General features: G+C 47.5%; 1 protein-coding gene across 18 annotated transcripts in view; it reads right to left on the bottom strand.

Moving 5' to 3' along the window:
* Nucleotides 1-16202, bottom strand: part of SHROOM2 (shroom family member 2) — a 164498-nt gene that overhangs the window by 17499 nt on the left and 130797 nt on the right. For all 18 annotated transcript variants that reach the window (XM_005592935.4, XM_005592936.5, XM_074029347.1 and 15 more), the window contains one exon: nucleotides 754-1449. In XM_005592935.4, the coding sequence (XP_005592992.3) occupies nucleotides 754-1449 (696 nt within the window). The remainder of the gene's footprint in view (nucleotides 1-753; nucleotides 1450-16202) is intronic.

Raw genomic sequence — 16202 nt, 5'->3', positions numbered from 1 at the left:
TAGTCCCAGCTACTCGGGAGGCTGAGGCAGGAGAACAGGCGTGAACCCGGGAGGCAGAGCTTGCAGTGAGCTGAGATCTGGCCACTGCACTCCAGCCTGGGCGACAGAGCGGGACTCCGTCTCAAAAAAAAAAAACAAAAACAAAACAAAAAAAAACAAAAAAAAAACAAAAGGTGTATACCAGCTTAGCTTTCTAACATTTAAAAAAAATCTGGAAAAAAAGGAGTAAGAAAATACTAGACACCATGAAAAACACTGTTAACCAGCCGTGCAGGCTATGAGATCTTTACTAGAGCAGCGTGAAAGGAGTAAGATACTTTCCTTTCAGAACCTTACAATGTTACCAATTTCACCTAACGGTGGCATGCTTACGTTCAAATCAATTCCAATCACAAATATTGACTGCATTAAAACAACAACAACAACAGCAACAACAAAACAGACCTCTACCCTGCAGATGCCTGTGGGTAATGCAGCTATAAATGCATCTGGCTTGGAAAAAGGGGATGAAGAACCACCTATTCACATCTACCCCTGTTCCCTGTAGGAAAGAGCAGCCCCTCAATGAGATAAAAATCCAACCACCACTGAAGCTGCACTTTCTGTCCACGCAGTTATTCCCCAGGACTGACTTTGAGTCCAACGCCTTGAGCTAAAGCAAGGTACCCAGGTGTCTCCCCAGAAAGACCCACTGAGAACCTGTGTCTCACGGAAGGAGCCTCGTGGGGAGGGAACACTGTGGCAGGACAGTACCTGGTTGAATCCTCATCCTGGATGAGCAGGGGAGGTTTGTCCGTCAGCTTCTGGGGAGCGAACTGGGGCGAGGGGGAGCGCGAGGTCTCCATGGTGGCCGTCTGCAGGCGCAGGTGCTGCTGCTTGGGAGGGAGCGGTGCTTCTGGCAGAGGAAGGGATGTGTCCCCACTCACATGCTGGCTTCCACGCTCACAGGCAGCGGCCTTCGGGATGTCCTGGGGCTGGGCACTGCTGAACACAGAGGGGCTGTGGGAGAGGGACAGACGGGCCACACACACATCCAGGGATGCAGGGGACGGTGTTGGGAAGGGCCTGCCAAGGACGGCCAGGGGTGCGTCGGCAGGTGCGCTGTCTGTGGCCCTGTATCTCCTGGGCTCGCGCTTGGGTGGCGGTGGCCTCTGTGGGGCTGGCCTCTTGGCGAGCAGGGCTGAGCTCACTGGCCACGAGTCTTGTCCTCGAGCATGCAGGGGTGAGCCAGGGCTGTGGCCTCGGGGTGCCAAGTCTGCTGGGATGCTCTCCTCCGAGTATCTATAATCTCGAGGTAGGGTTCCTGCTCGGCCCCGGCCCTCCTGGGGCAGCTCTGGGGCTCCCTGGGAGTGAGATGGTTCAGAGAATGTGGGTGGGTTCGGTGCGTTTTGACTCGGTGGGTGCTGCTGTGATCCTGGGCTGCCTTCCCAACACTGGACATCTGCTTGTCTAGAGGAAGAACAAGTACAAATTAATCAACAATTCCAATAACACCTTCCCGCCACAAAGGACTGGACCTGGATCTTCACAATCCCCTGAAGCCACTTTCAGCAGTTAAATCCATATGCACTTTCCCACACCTGTCGCCACCGCAACTCCTCATGCAAGGTGGGGAGTCGTGACACATCTCGGACAACATGAGGCTGTCGACTGGCATGTCCCACAAGGGAACATGAAGCATTCAAGACACAGGTGCACACATCACACACAGACACACATGCACACACAAATTGCATTTGTTTTTGCAGGAACAAATGAACAAAAATTTCAGAAACAACATGAATGTTTGTGGAAATGCTCACATAGGACTAGATTCAGAAATATTTACTTCAAGTCACAGTATTTTTATGTGGCTCATGGAAAATTGCCATATACAAAGGGGTAAACCTTTCTAAGATGAGCTGCAAACCACTTATTTAATAAAACCTTGAAAATCAGTACTGCATTATGAAAATTAAGACCAACAAATAAGAGTTGGGGTCTCGCTCTGTTGCCCAGGCTGGAGTACAGTGGCGTGATCATAGCATGCTGCAGCCTTGAACTCCTGGACTCAAGCAATCCTACCACTTCAGCTTTACAAGTAGCTAAGACTATAGGTGCCCATCACCATGCTTGGTTAACTTTTAAAATTTTTGTAGAGATGGGGTCTGTGTTGCCCGGGGTAGTCTCAAACTCCTGGGTTCAAGTGATCCTCTTGCCTGTCTCCCGAGTAGCTGGAACCACAGGCATGCACCACCATGCCCGGCTAATTTTTGTATTTTTAGTAGAGATGGGGTTTCGCCATGTTGGCCAGGCTGGTCTTGAGCTCCTGTCCTCAAGCGATCCACCTGCCTCAGCCTCCCAAAGTATTGGGAGGTCTGGTCCCAAAGTGTTGGGAGGGCAGGTCTGCTCTCAGCTCAGAGGAGGCCGAAGACACAGCACAGGCTTAGAAAACAAGCTATAACCAAATAGCTCAACCTCAGAGCTTCAGACAACAGCAACCCCACTCAAGGAAGTCGGATTTCTCATGTGCACCAGGCAGACACTAACAGAAACTCCTAGCTTGAAGTGTTATCAAAATAACTTGAACGGCTGGGCGCAGTGGCTCACATCTGTAATCCCAGCACTTTGGGAGGCCGAGGCGGGCGGATCACTTGAGGTCAGGAGTTCGAGACCAGCCTGGCCAACATGGTGAAGCCCTGCCTCTACTAAAAATACAAAATTAGCCAGGCATGGTGGCGTGTACCTGTAATCCCAGCTACTCGGGAGGCTGAGGCATGAGAATTGCTTGAACCTGGGAGGTGGAGGTTGCAGTGAGCTGAGATCATACCACCGCACTCCAGCCTGGGTGACAAAGCAAGACTCCATCTCAAAACAAAACAAAACAAAATTTGAACACAGCTATGCATGGGTTACAGAACAATACATCTGTCTGGTTACAAAACACAGAATGGCATTAAAATACTGCCAAATTGACCTGCATTCTGAGAAGTGCTCTCACAGGTCAGATGTCTCCCCCACATTGCATTTCAATATTCAATGGTTTAGTATTCAATATTCCATTTCCCTTCCTTCCTTTTTTTTTTTTTGTGTGTGTGTGTGTGTGTGTGTGTGTGTGAGAGAGACAGGGTCTTACTCTGTTGTCCAGGCTGGAATGCACAATCTGGGCTCACTGCAGCCTCCACCTCCTTGGCAGGTGATCCTCCCACCGCAACACCCAGCTAAGTTTTGTATTTTTGTAGAGATGGGGTTTCACCATGTTGCCCAGGCTGGTCTCAAACTCTTGGACTCACGGATCCATCTGCCTTGGCCTCCGGGCCTCCTAAGTACTGGGATTACAGGTGTGAGTCACTGTGCCCAGCCTCAATATTTCAGCATTCAATAATTCATTTCATTCCAAAGAGTTGAGGTACACTTGAACTTTTTTTCCCTTTAAAAACTCCTGAAATATAGCACCCATAGACCCACTTGAAAGTACCGGTACCTGTTCTTTAAAAGTGCCATGTATTCGTTCGTTTTCACGCTGCTGATAAAGATATACCCGAAACTGGGAACAAAGTGAGGTTTAATTGGACTTAGAGTTCCACATGGCTGGGGAGGCCTCAGAATCAAGGCGGGAGGTGAAAGGCACTTCTTACATGGCAGTGGCGAGAGAAAATGGAGGAAGCAAAAGCGGAAACCCCTGAAAAACCCATCAGGTCTTGTGAGACTTATTCGCTATCATGAGAATAGCAGGGGAAAGACCAGCCCGACCAACCACCATGATTCAATTACTTCCCCTGGGTCCCTCCCACAACACGTGGGAATTCTCAGAGATACAATTCAAGATGAGATTTGGGTGGGGACACAGCCAAACCCTATCACATCACCACATCATAGAAACAGATCAAACAGATATCTTTTTTTTTTTTTTTTTTTTTTTTTGAGACGGAGTCTCGCTGTGTCACCCAGGCTGGAGTGCAGTGGTGTGATCTTGGCTCACTGCAAGCTCTGCCTCCCGGGTTCACATCATTCTCCTGCCTCAGCCTCCCGAGTAGCTGGGACTACAGGTGCCCGCCAGCACGCCCAGCTAATTGTTTTGTATTTTTAGTACAGGTTTCACTGTGTTAGCCAGAATGGTCTCAATCTCCCGACCTCGTGATCCACCTGCCTCAGCCTCCCAAAGTGCTGGGATTACAGGTGTGAGCCACCGCGCCCAGCCAGAAACAGATAATTAAATGTACTATAATTTATTGCTAAAATCCAAGTAATCCAAGTGCCTTTGGTCACCCATTGATTAAAAAGGAACTCTACTTGCAAAGTGCCTTCTGCAGAAGTGCTCCGAGATCCACCCATAAACGAAAGAGAACTCACCTGCAGGGAGCAAAGCCCCTGTGAGAAGTGAACAATGACATGGAGCAAGAGACCCACTGAGAAACTGGATGGCAGGCTGGCTCCTGGCTTCTCTCCTACATCAGAAACTGCCCACAGGCTCCTTCCCATCTTCCTAGAGGGCCAAACTACAGGAGCTGGGTGCTCTGTTCTCAGGGGAGTGGCGTGTGCTGCACTGTCACTTCCCACGCCAGAAGAGAGGCACAGGGCGCTCCATCCCAACACTGCACTTCATTCAGACCTGCAGTAGCACAGCAATGTCTGGACCAAGTTCACCCCCCACCCCCACCTTGTAAAGTCAAACTATAAAATCACTAATTGGTTTTTATTGTCATAGATGATAAGAATCTGGGAAATCAGGGTCACCAACACAAACGAAGAAAAGGACCAAAAATGGGGATTTGGGCCTCTGCTGGGGTCATATTCCAACTTTTGTTTCTAATTGGTTCCAAGCGGCAGCTCTGTAGGTTGTGTGACTGGTCTATGTTGTGCTTGTGCACAGATGCATGTCTATGTGTGGATGTTGTCTGTGTCTATGTTGTATGTGTGTAGATGCATGTTGTATGTGTATAAATGTCTGTCTGTACGTACACTGTGTGTGTGCCTGGGCTGTGTATGTGTGTAGATGTATATCTCTGTGTAGATGTATGTTGTATGTGTATGTCTGGTTGTTTGCATGTGTAGATGTATGTGTCTGGGTTGTGTCTGAATGTACATGTCTGTGTGTAGATGTATGTTGTATGTGTACATCTGGGTTGTATATGTGTGTAGATGCATGTCTCTGTGTCCATGTATGTTGTGTGTGTCTGTGTTGTGTTGTATGTATGTGTGGGTACGTGTGCCTGTGTTGTGTCTGTGTGGAGATGTATGTTGTGGGTGTGTGCCAGGTTGTATATGTTGTATGCACGTGTAGGTACGTGTGTCTCTGTTGTGTCTGTGTATATATGTATGTATATACATTTGTCTCTGTATATATGTATGTATTTCTCTTTGCCATACTTCTAAGGATAAAATAAATGGTGACAGCAAGATCCAGCGATAGAGCAAGCAAGGCACTAAGATGACTTAAGGACTTGGTGTCTTCACACAAGCTCCAGGAATCCACTGCAGCAGGAAGTTGGGCCACACAAAGGAACATTTCAAAGGCAGCTGCACTCTAGGATCCAATTGATATTCAGCCTTGGTTGGTGTTCATTCTCATGCAAAACATGCTAATGCCACGTTCCCAAGGAGACAGCTGCTTGCACAGTTCCCAGAGGGGAGAGGGCCAGCAGGCTCCAAGCAGCAGAGGCTTCAGAGATCTGCAACATGGAGCCCGTGGCCCTGCCATTCTCCCTGGGTTGGCCGCCACTGAAGGAGCTGGAGCACGAGGCTCTAAAACAGCACCTCAAAGCCAAACAGAACTAATCTGAAGGGCACAAACCTGCAGGAAGGGCCACCATCAATGTACTCAGTCACCCAACGTGCTATGACAGGACTGAAACCACTGTTAGGAAAAAAACAAACACTCTAGAGATGCTGTTGGCATTACTCCATTTTTGCTTCCACTGAGACAGCCAGCCCCGTGTCTGAATGCAAGGTTTCCACCTATGAGAGGTGGCAGTTTTATCTCCACGTTCCATCTGTCCGTGATAAGCTCCCTGAGGACACTGGGCCCATTTTTCTGAGTCTCCTTGTGCGCTGCTCCTGCCTCCACACAGCCCTCAGGATGGCTGGTTCCTTCTCACATAGCCCTCAGTTCTCCCAGTCCTGCCCTGACATCACCCCACCTCCAGGTCACGCCCCAGCAAGGGGACTCTCTCAAATCATCCCATTGCTCACCTGCCTCCACGCTCCTCCCTGGGCTGAAAGCATCTCTACAGAGGGCAGGGAGCTGGGCTATTTCCTTCAGGGCCTGGTAGGCAAATATTTATTACATGCATTGTTATGCCTTCACTTGAACACAATGTAAATGCACTTGTTGCTTTCAATCACTTTCGCTTTTTGTGCAGAATTGTAAAAGGGGAGAAGCCGCATTTTTTTCAAGACACCATGGTTAAGTTCTCCATAAAAGGACCTTGTGTATGAATGTTCCCAACACAACTAAACAGTTTTGAACGGCTCTGTAATCAATAATTCACCACTGTTTTCTGAACAGGGTTAACAATTATCTTTAGCAAGGAGGACGGGAAAATTTCCGAATCTTGCAGATGACTTAAGGAACACACACCGCAGGGTCCTCCTCACCTATTTTTTTTTCTTTTTTTTTTTTTTTTTGAGACAGAGATAGGGTCTTGCTCTATTGCCCAGGCTGGAGTGCAGTGGCGTGATCATGGGTCACTGTAGCCTTGACCTCCCAGGCTCAAGTGACCCTCCTGCCTTAGTCTCCTGAGTAGCTGGGACCACAGGTGTATGCCACTATGGCCTGGCTAGTTTTTAAATTATTTTGTAGAGATGGGGTTCACCATGTTGCCTACGCTGGCCTCAAACTCCTGGGCTCAAGTGATCCTTTTGCCTTGGCCTCCCAAAGCGCTGGGAGTATAGGTATGAGTCATTGCCACAGGCATCATAACTACTTTTGGTGTCAATGATGGGATAGGGATGCATTCTGATTTGCAGACACACAACACAGGTGCTGCTGAAATGCTGCCCTCGATGAACTCCAGTGTCTGAGTGCTTTCTAAAGTACAGGTTAAACATCTCTCTTCCGAAATGCTTGGGACCGGAAGTGTTTTGGATTTCCAATGTTTTTGGATTTTGGAATACTTACACATACATAATGAGACATCTCGGGGGTGGGACTCAAGTCTAAACCTGAAATTCATTTTGTTTCATATACACTTTATATATACATATAGCGTGAAGGTAACTTTATACAATATGCTTAATAATTTTGTGCATGAAACAAAGTTTGTATCCACCGAACCATCATAAAGCAAAAGTGTCAGTCTCTCGGCCACCCATGTGCACAATCTGTGGTTGTCTGGCATCTCCGTCATTCCGGACTCTGAATTTATATGCTGCCAACAAGCCGTAATTTTCCTACACTTACTGATATATAAGCACTCAACAGTGAAAAGCACGACATGCCATCAATATAGTGAGAGAGGAATGTGTCCAGGGTAAGTAAGCAGCACAGCAATGGCACCGGAACACCCGCTTCAGCTGTCAGGCGCCAGCAACGGCAAACAGTAGCAGCTTGCCCGGTCTCTACCTGCTTTCTTACTGCAACCCGTCCCACGAGATCAGCTGTGGAATTTTTCATTTGTGGCATCATGTTGGTGCTCAAAAACTTTTGAACTTTGGAGCATTTAGGATTTCAGACCTTCTGATTAGGGATGCTCGAGCTGTGGTAGCTGCCTGTGACTTGAGGTTTCCCTGGGCATACACATCCGATCGGGATCCATCACGTGCCAGCTATGTGACGTCGGGCAGGCAACTACACCCCAGGAAGCTGCCTCTCCTGTTCCAGGTGATCACAGGCCACATCGCATAGGATGGCGGTGAGCTAGCAGCAGATAAAGGCCCTGGTGTGGGAGAGGGAGTTGCGTAGGCTTCCTACGAGCGAGGCACCTGCTGAGCACCTAAGACCAAAGCATCAGTCTGTGATGGGGCAGACCTTGACACAGGCCTCCGTGACACCAGCACCATACAACCTTCTTCCCAAAGCATAACACCATGCAACACACCCAACCAATGAGATGGGAAGGGCACCCCTGCAGCCACCAAGCCAGCCGGTGAGGGGTATAAAAGGTGCCAAGAGAGCTCTGGGCAATGGCACTGCCTCATTTTTACAATGAAGAGACAGAGTGAACACAATTCCCGTGGATAATGACATTGAGGTGTTTCCTCCTTTCATTTACATATTCTGCAAAAGGCTAACTTATGCCATATACAAACATATTACACACAAGCATATCGTCAAGAATAGCAATGGATAGGGCAGTATCTGTGGTGGCCCAAGAGTCCTCCTTGAAAATGTATGCTACAAAGCCAGGATCTGGGACCGGAGCTGTGTGCACAGAGCACAATTATCTCATGGGACAACTGGGGTAGGGCCCAGCATTGCTGCTTCCAAACAGAGCCAGGTTTCCACGAGCATGGAACGTGGAACGCTCAGTAACTCAGACACCAACTCAAGCTCAACACTGACAGTTTGAGGTTATCATTTAGAAAGCACTCCTCCATTGGTTGTGGGCATAAATAGAAGGGATTCTGTAAAGCATAGAATTTTTATCAGGAATCACAGGTAGCTGGTCTGCCCTTCAGCCTGGTGAGGTGTATCAGACGCTGCCAAGCAGGTGTTCGCACACTGAAGAACAACGGCGCCACCAGGCCTCAGAATGCGGGTCAGGCAGCTGAGAGCCGGCACACCCGTGCCATTCTGAGCACAAGTTTCCTGAACGAGTTCCTGGTGTCTCCACTGTCCTTCCCAGGCCCTGGGCAGCTCTTACAGACACTCACCCTTGGGGAGGCGCAGGTGGAAAGCTCTTTTGTCAACACAGCACCCCATAAAGGCCAGATGAGGTAGAAAAAGGAGACAGTGGGGAAGGTGATGGAGCCCAACAGAGGCAAGAAACCAACCAAGCGACCAACCAATCAATGCAGAGATGTATTAGAAACATTTTAAACAGTGTGAATACCTGGGAACAATGGCACCAAAAACTCTTTCCTTAGCCATACCAGTTTACCAGGCTGAGCGCAGTGGCTCACACCTATAATCCCAGTGCTTTGGGAGGCCAAGGTGGGAGGAATTCAAGACCACTCTGAACAACATAGCAAGACCCAGTCTCTACAAACAAACAAACAAAAGCCAGGTATGGTGATGCATGCCTGCAGTCCCAACTACTCAGGAGGCTGAGGTGAGAGAATCGCTTGACCCTGGGAGTTCAAGGTTGCAGTGAACCATGATCACACCACTGCACTCCAGCCAGGGTGACAGATGGAGACCCTGTCTCTAAAAACAGATGAAAAAAGCCTGGGTGTGGTGCCTCGTGCCTGCAATCCCAACACTTAGGGAGGCCAAGGCAGGAGGATTGCCTGAGGCAAGGAGTTTGAGACCAGCCTGGGCAACATAGCAAGACCCTGTCTCTACAAAAAATTGAAAAACCATCCAGGCATGGTAGTGTGCACCTTTAGTCCCAGCTACTCAGGAGGCTGAAGCAGGAGGATTGCTTGAGCCCAGGAGTTGGAGGCTGCAGTGAGCTATGATCATGCCACTGCACCCCAGCCTGGGTAACAGAGTGAGATTTCTGTCTCTAAAACACAAAAAAGAAATACTAATTTACCGTAGGACTTCCCAGACTGTGAGCACCAGCAAGCTAGAGGCTGTTTGGTTGTCCTTTGCAAGCCCAGCTTTCAGTCATAAAAACAACATTTGCCCAATGAACAGATAGAGCTAGTGATGACAAAGGACACAGTTGTTCTCACAGGCTCTGCTACAACTTTTGTGTCCTGTGGAACCACCTTCAGGGAGGACAACAGCCCTGAACCATCCTTAAGTCAGTCATTTCTCTACTGCCACATCTCTGCTGAAGCTGCTCCCTGTATGCCAGGATTCTAGTGCCGTGTGGGGAAAGCAATTATTCTAGAAAGTCAGATGAATTAGTGTTTCTTTAGTGTCTTCACAGATGGATAAAAAGGTCTGCTGCTTCCTTTGGGTTTTATTTGTGCTTGCAGGGACTTGGATGGCAAAGAGTAACAAAGTTGAATTAGAGGCTGATAAATCACTTGTGGTTAGGAAGGGGAGGAGACAGAGATTAAAAGAGAAATCCAAAGCACAGATGATCCAAATCATAGTTACAGGCACTGATTTCTCGAGGGGTTAATGCCCAATAACAGAACCTGCCTAGATTTGGAGATTATAATGTGGGATGGCCCCTCAAGTATCGGACCCTGAGTATGTCTTCAGCACACACATTTTGAGGATCTGTTCCAGGCTTCTATTGTCTCTGTGCCTGGAGAGCCTCATTCTTGGTTCCAGAAAGTCAGCCCTGGGAGCTGGGCCCTCCTGCCTTGATGAGAGGGCCAGGCCTGGGCAGAGGTGGGAAACAGCAAGGGCTGGCATGCCTGCAAACCTGTGTTTCAGGAAAGCCCTCCAAGCAATGTGGATGTTGAGCCAGCCCTGGGAATCTCTGCTTTATAGGAACTCTCCCTCCAGAACTCCCAACCTCCCACTTTCCTACCCACTTCCTTTAGATATTCAAAGCTATTCCTGAAGTTTTCATCGCTGGCTTGGCATACCCCTCTCAAATGAAATTACTCTCATCTGTGAAAATGGTAAGATTGAGTGCACACCCCCACCCCCACCCTCTTCCAGGCCTGGAGGGACTGATCCACGTTCCTCCAGCCAGAAAGGCTTCTTGAACCCTGGGCCAGTTCATCTCTGCTAACTGTAACAACTTCAAAAGACAGCTTGTGGAGGTCCACTCTGGTTCACATATGTACCACTGCTTCCAGTAGCAACTAAAAAGAGGCCAGAAAAGTTATAAAATCATAGGTTTTACAAATTCATCAGACTCCCCACACACATGTAAAAAGTCTCCCCATCCCCTCTCCCTTAGTGTTATCTTCACAGTGCTTTCAAAATGAGCAATTAAAGACATGTGGGTTTTAAAAATTAGTATTTGTCTTACCTTCTAGACCTGGAGTTTGCAAGCTAGAAATGAAGGCCCAACTCTCTACTGCCTCCTGGTTTTGTAAACGAAGTGTTATTGGAACACACACACGTCCCTCATTAACAGCTGAGGACACCTACATGAACTCAACTCCGGAAAGTCTCAAGCCCTTCACAGGAGAGAAAAGATCATGGCCTCTGAGTCCTAGTGAAACTGTGTGAGGAAGGAGACTCTCACACACCTGCCCTGCGACCCAGCCAGTCCGCCACTCTCAGAGAAACAACTCTCATCCAAGAGAAACCACACAAGCCCTCATTCATGCTGGCCAAACACTGCCCACCTACTGGTGAGTGGATCAACCAGTGGTGCTGTATTCACAGAAGGGAACACTAGCCAGTAATTTAGAAAAACTACCGAGACACAGCAATGAGAACGGGTCCCAGGGGCATGACCCTGAATGAAGGGTCAGCTGCCAAAGAATGCACAAGCAGGGTCCAGTTTACATGAAGCTCAAGAAAAGGCAACACTCACTAGGGTCACACATCAGGGAGGGATGGTTGTGGGGCAGGGTTTCATTGGGAAGAATACAAAGGAGCTTTCTGGAACTTACTGTTTTGACTATGAGGTGTAGAAAGTTATCAAAACCAGCCAGGCACAGTGGCTCATGCCTAGAGTCCCAGCAACTTGGGATGCCTAGGCAGGAGGATCAGTTGAGGCCAGGAGTTCGAGACCAGCCTGGGCAACATAGCAAGATTTGGTACCGAAAGAAAAGTTTTTTAAAAAATTAGCCAAGTATGGTGGCATGCACCTATAGTCCCAGCTACTCGGAAAGCTGAGGCGGGAGGATCACTTGAATCCAGGAGTTCAACAATGCACTGAGTCATGACTGTGTCACTGCATGCCAGCCTGGACAACAGAGAGAGACCTCATTTCTAAAAAACAAACAAAGAAGTCCCAACAATTCCTTTGAAACTCCTTCCTTCAAACAAGTGGAGCTTGTTAGAAGTAGGCCGGACTCTGACTCCTTTTGAACAAGCAAAATATGGCAGAACTCACATGTTCACTACAACATGAACTATTCTGAATAGTTCACTTGTGTGAACTACGTATACTGTGAATGCCAAGGCATGGAAGCCACCTAAGCAGACATTGACAGATGAGTGAATAAAGAAAATGTGATGTGTGCATATAGAGGAATGGAAAAGACTTAAAAAGGAGGGAAATCTTGCCATTTGTGACAACATGGATGAGCTACAGGACATTATGCTAAGTGGGACAAGCCAGGCACAGAAAGACAAGTACCACATGGTCCCACATACGTGAAGAATTTTAAACATTCAAATAGAATGAATGGTGGTTGTCAGGGGATGGGGGAAGGGGAAACAGGGAGATATTGGTGAGAGGGCACAAAGTTTCAATTACACGAGATGAATCAGTCCCAGAGACCTACTGCACAGCACAGCAGAGCATCTGTAGTTAATAATTATGTATTGTACATTTACAAATTTGATAAGAGGGTAGATCTTATCAATGACAACAACAAAAAAGAGGGTTGACAGGGTGGGAGAAAACTTTTCGAGGTGATGGATCCATTTAAGGCACTGATTGTGGTGATGATTTCACAGGCATATAGATACTTATCTCCAAATTCATCAAGTTGTATACATTAAATATGTACAGCCTTTTGTATGTCAATCATACCTCAATAAATTGGTTTAAAAATGTATGGCAGAAGTGTGTGATTTCTGAGACCAGACCACACAGGCATTGCAACATCCTCCTTCCTCTCTCCTGAGGATAACTCACAGTGGGGAAGCCAACTACCATGTTGTGAGGACACTCAAGCAGCCCTATAGGGAGATCCATGTGGGGAGGAACTGAGGCCTCCTGCCAACAGACATATGGGTGCCCTCTTGGAAGCGGATCCTCTAGCTCCAAGCAAGCCTTTGGAAGACGGCTGTCCCGGCCCACGTGTTGACTGCAATCTCAGGAGATGCTGAGCCACAATAACCCAGTTAACCTCCTCCCTAACCCTTAGAAAGTGTATGAGATAATAAATGTTTAGTGGTGCTGAAGCCACCAAATTGGTGGATGATTTGTTATGCAGCAAGGTAACTAACACAATTATTCTACTCTTTATGCTGTAATGATCAAGTGATCTGTGGCTGGCTTTTTGTTTTCAATGTATACACAGGGAATTTTGAGGAGTAGGAAGCAGACCAGAAATAAAACTCATAAACACATCAGAGTATCCACTTCTAAAAATTGGATATGGATATAATCGGTACCCTGAATTTCATGCCAAGATTCCCAACAATTGCTTATAGCACATTAGCTGACTTTTTTTTTCATTACTATATTTCTTTAGATTAAAAGAGAAAAAAAATCATATCTGAATCTCTGTGATAAATACTATCTTACTGTGGCAGACATTTTCATTTACCTCAATAATAGTTTTAGAAGCATCTGGGTTGTGTAATATTTATAAGGTATGATCTATTATTGACAAAAGCTTAAAGCTACTAAGGTCTGGGCAGAGGTAACAAGCAATGTATGAATTTGGGTTCACCTTACACCTTGTTCCCTACACCCACATGCTCTTCTGAGCCACAAATGTGTGTGTGAATTGTGTGTGTGAATTTCTAGACATCTAGGATGGATCTAGGAGGTGTTCATATTACCGAACACTTTCACCTGTACTCTTTTCACCTCCACAACTCTATCGGGGTATCAGTCACAGACCATAAAACCCAATGACTTGAGAGGTACTGTCTGATGAGTTGTAGTGAGCTAAGATGTCTGTCTGATGAATTGTGGTGAGTTGAGATATACTGTCTGATGAGCTGTAGTGATTTGAGATGTCTGTCCGATGAGCTGTAGTGATCTATCTGTCTGATGAGCTGTAGTGATCTGAGATGTCTGTCCGACGAGCTGTAGTGATCTGAGATGTCTGTCTGATGAGCTGTAGTGATCTGAGATGTCTGTCTGATGAGCTGTAGTGATCTGAGATGTCTGTCTGATGAGTTGTAGTGAGTTGAGATGTCTGTCCGATGAGCTGTAGTGATCTGAGATGTCTGTCTGATGAGTTGTAGTGAGTTGAGATGTCTGTTTGATGAGTTGTAGTGAGTTGTCTGACGAGTTGTAGTGATTTGTCTGTCTGATGAGCTGTAGTGATTTGAGATGTCTGTTTGATGAGTTGTAGTGAGTTGTCTGACGAGTTGTAGTGATTTGTCTGTCTGATGAGCTGTAGTGAGTTGAGATGTCTGTCTGATGAGCTGTAGTGAGTTGTCTGTCTGATGAGCTGTAGTGAGTTGAGATGTCTGTCTGATGAGCTGTAGTGATCTGAGATGTCTGTCTGATGAGTTATAGAGAGTTAAGATGTACTGTCTGATGAGCTGCAGTGAGTTGAGATGCCCTGCCCTACCTATGCATGCCTGGTGGCTCCCAAATCTCTGTTTTGATTCGCACTCTTTGGGACCCTCCCCAAGGAAGCCATTCCTGTTCTGAAGATCCAGTGAAATGCGGGGCCGGGCATGGTGGCTCACGCCTGTAATCCCAGCACTTCGGGAGGCCGAGGGGGGGCAGATCACGAGGTCAGGAGATCAAGACCATCCTGCCCAACATAGTGAAACCCTGTCTCTACTAAAAATAGAAAAATTAGCTGGGCATGGTGGCGGGCGCCTGTAGTTCCAGCTACTCGGGAGGCTAAGACAGGAGAATCACTTGAACCGGGGAGGCGGAGGCTACAGTGAGCCAATATCGCGCCACCGCACTCCAGACTGGCAACAGAGCGAGACTCCGTCTCAAAAAAAAAAAAAAGCAACCTCCTCCATGAAACATTTCCTGGACCCGTTGACACAGATATGCCTTTCTTCTCTGAACTTGCACAGTACTGAATCCCTACCTGTTGATTCCTAGACAGTACTTCACCATTCTGTGGTATTTTCATTTAGTATCTCTCCTCCTGGCTGAAATGACTGTGCTCACTCCTGCCTAATCTACCTCTGTATTCCAGGTCCAACACAATGCCTGGCACAAAGCAGGTTGCAGCAAAAGCTCACTGAGTCAACAGGAAAGAAGGAATGAAGAAACAAAGGAAGGGAGGAGGGAAGAGAGAGGAAAGGAGCAGAAAGCAAAGCAGGCAACCTGATGTGCTCGGGCCTTCTGACTCCCATGCTCCTCAGCCATTCACATTTATGTTGTGGTCTGAATGCCTGTGCCCTGTCTCCCAAATCCGTAAGTTGAAATCCTAACTCCAATGGGATGGGATTAACAGGTGGAGCCTTTGGAAGGTGATGCAGTCAGGAGGGTGAAGCCCTCATGAATGGATTAGTACCCTCATAAGAAGTACTCAAGGATGGCATTGTGGCTCATGCCTGTAATCCCAGCACTTTGGGAGGCCAAAGTGGGAGGACTGCTTGAGGCCGGGAGCTTGAGACCCTCCTGGCCAACATAATGAGACTCCATCTCTACAAAAACAAACAAAATTAGCCAGGCATGGTGGTACATGCTTAAAGTCCCAGCTACTCAGGAGGCTGAGGTGGGAAGATTGCTTGGGCCTAGGAGTTTGGGAGTTTGAGGGTGCAGTGAGCTGTGATTGCACCACTGCACTCCAGCCTGGAGTGACAGAACCTGTCTCAAAAAAAGAAAAGATAGGCGAGAGAGCTTGCTTCCTCTCTCTGCTCTCCCTCATGTGAGGACACAGGTAGAAAGTGCCATCTATGAACCAGGAATCCACAGGCCAGCACCTTGACATTGGACTACCAGCCACTCAGAAGAACCGTGAGCAATAAATGTCTGTTGTTTAAGCCTCCCAGTCTATGGTCATTTGTTGAACAATTTATATATTATCTTCACTATTAATACAGGACAAACTCCTTCAAGGAAGGTTCTGTCTGTGCCTGCTTCAACTTTGCATGCAGCACAGCACCCGACCTCGGGAATGCTAATTGTTAACCAGGGAGATAACATACTGATGTCACCTGAAGACCTGTCCACAGAGACTGCAGTTCTTCTGATCCTAGCGGTGATTAAAACATAGGGGCAAACAGACAGACAAACTTAAAATCCCTTAGACTTCCAGTGTGCTGGAGCTGAAGGGCCTAGGAGAGGATTCCATCCTAAGTGAGAGGTGGACAGCCCCAGCTCCACTCCAGAGCCATGTCCCAACTCTCCTCTTCCACTGTAACGTCACATTTCCACAATTACTACAGAAACAGATTCTGGTAGGCTCACTTGCCCGGTAAGAACAATATG

This window comes from Macaca fascicularis, chromosome X, assembly GCF_037993035.2.
Source record: "Macaca fascicularis isolate 582-1 chromosome X, T2T-MFA8v1.1".
In the NCBI taxonomy this organism is placed as follows: Eukaryota; Metazoa; Chordata; class Mammalia; order Primates; family Cercopithecidae; genus Macaca; species Macaca fascicularis.
This window is presented reverse-complemented; position numbering and strand designations above follow the sequence as displayed.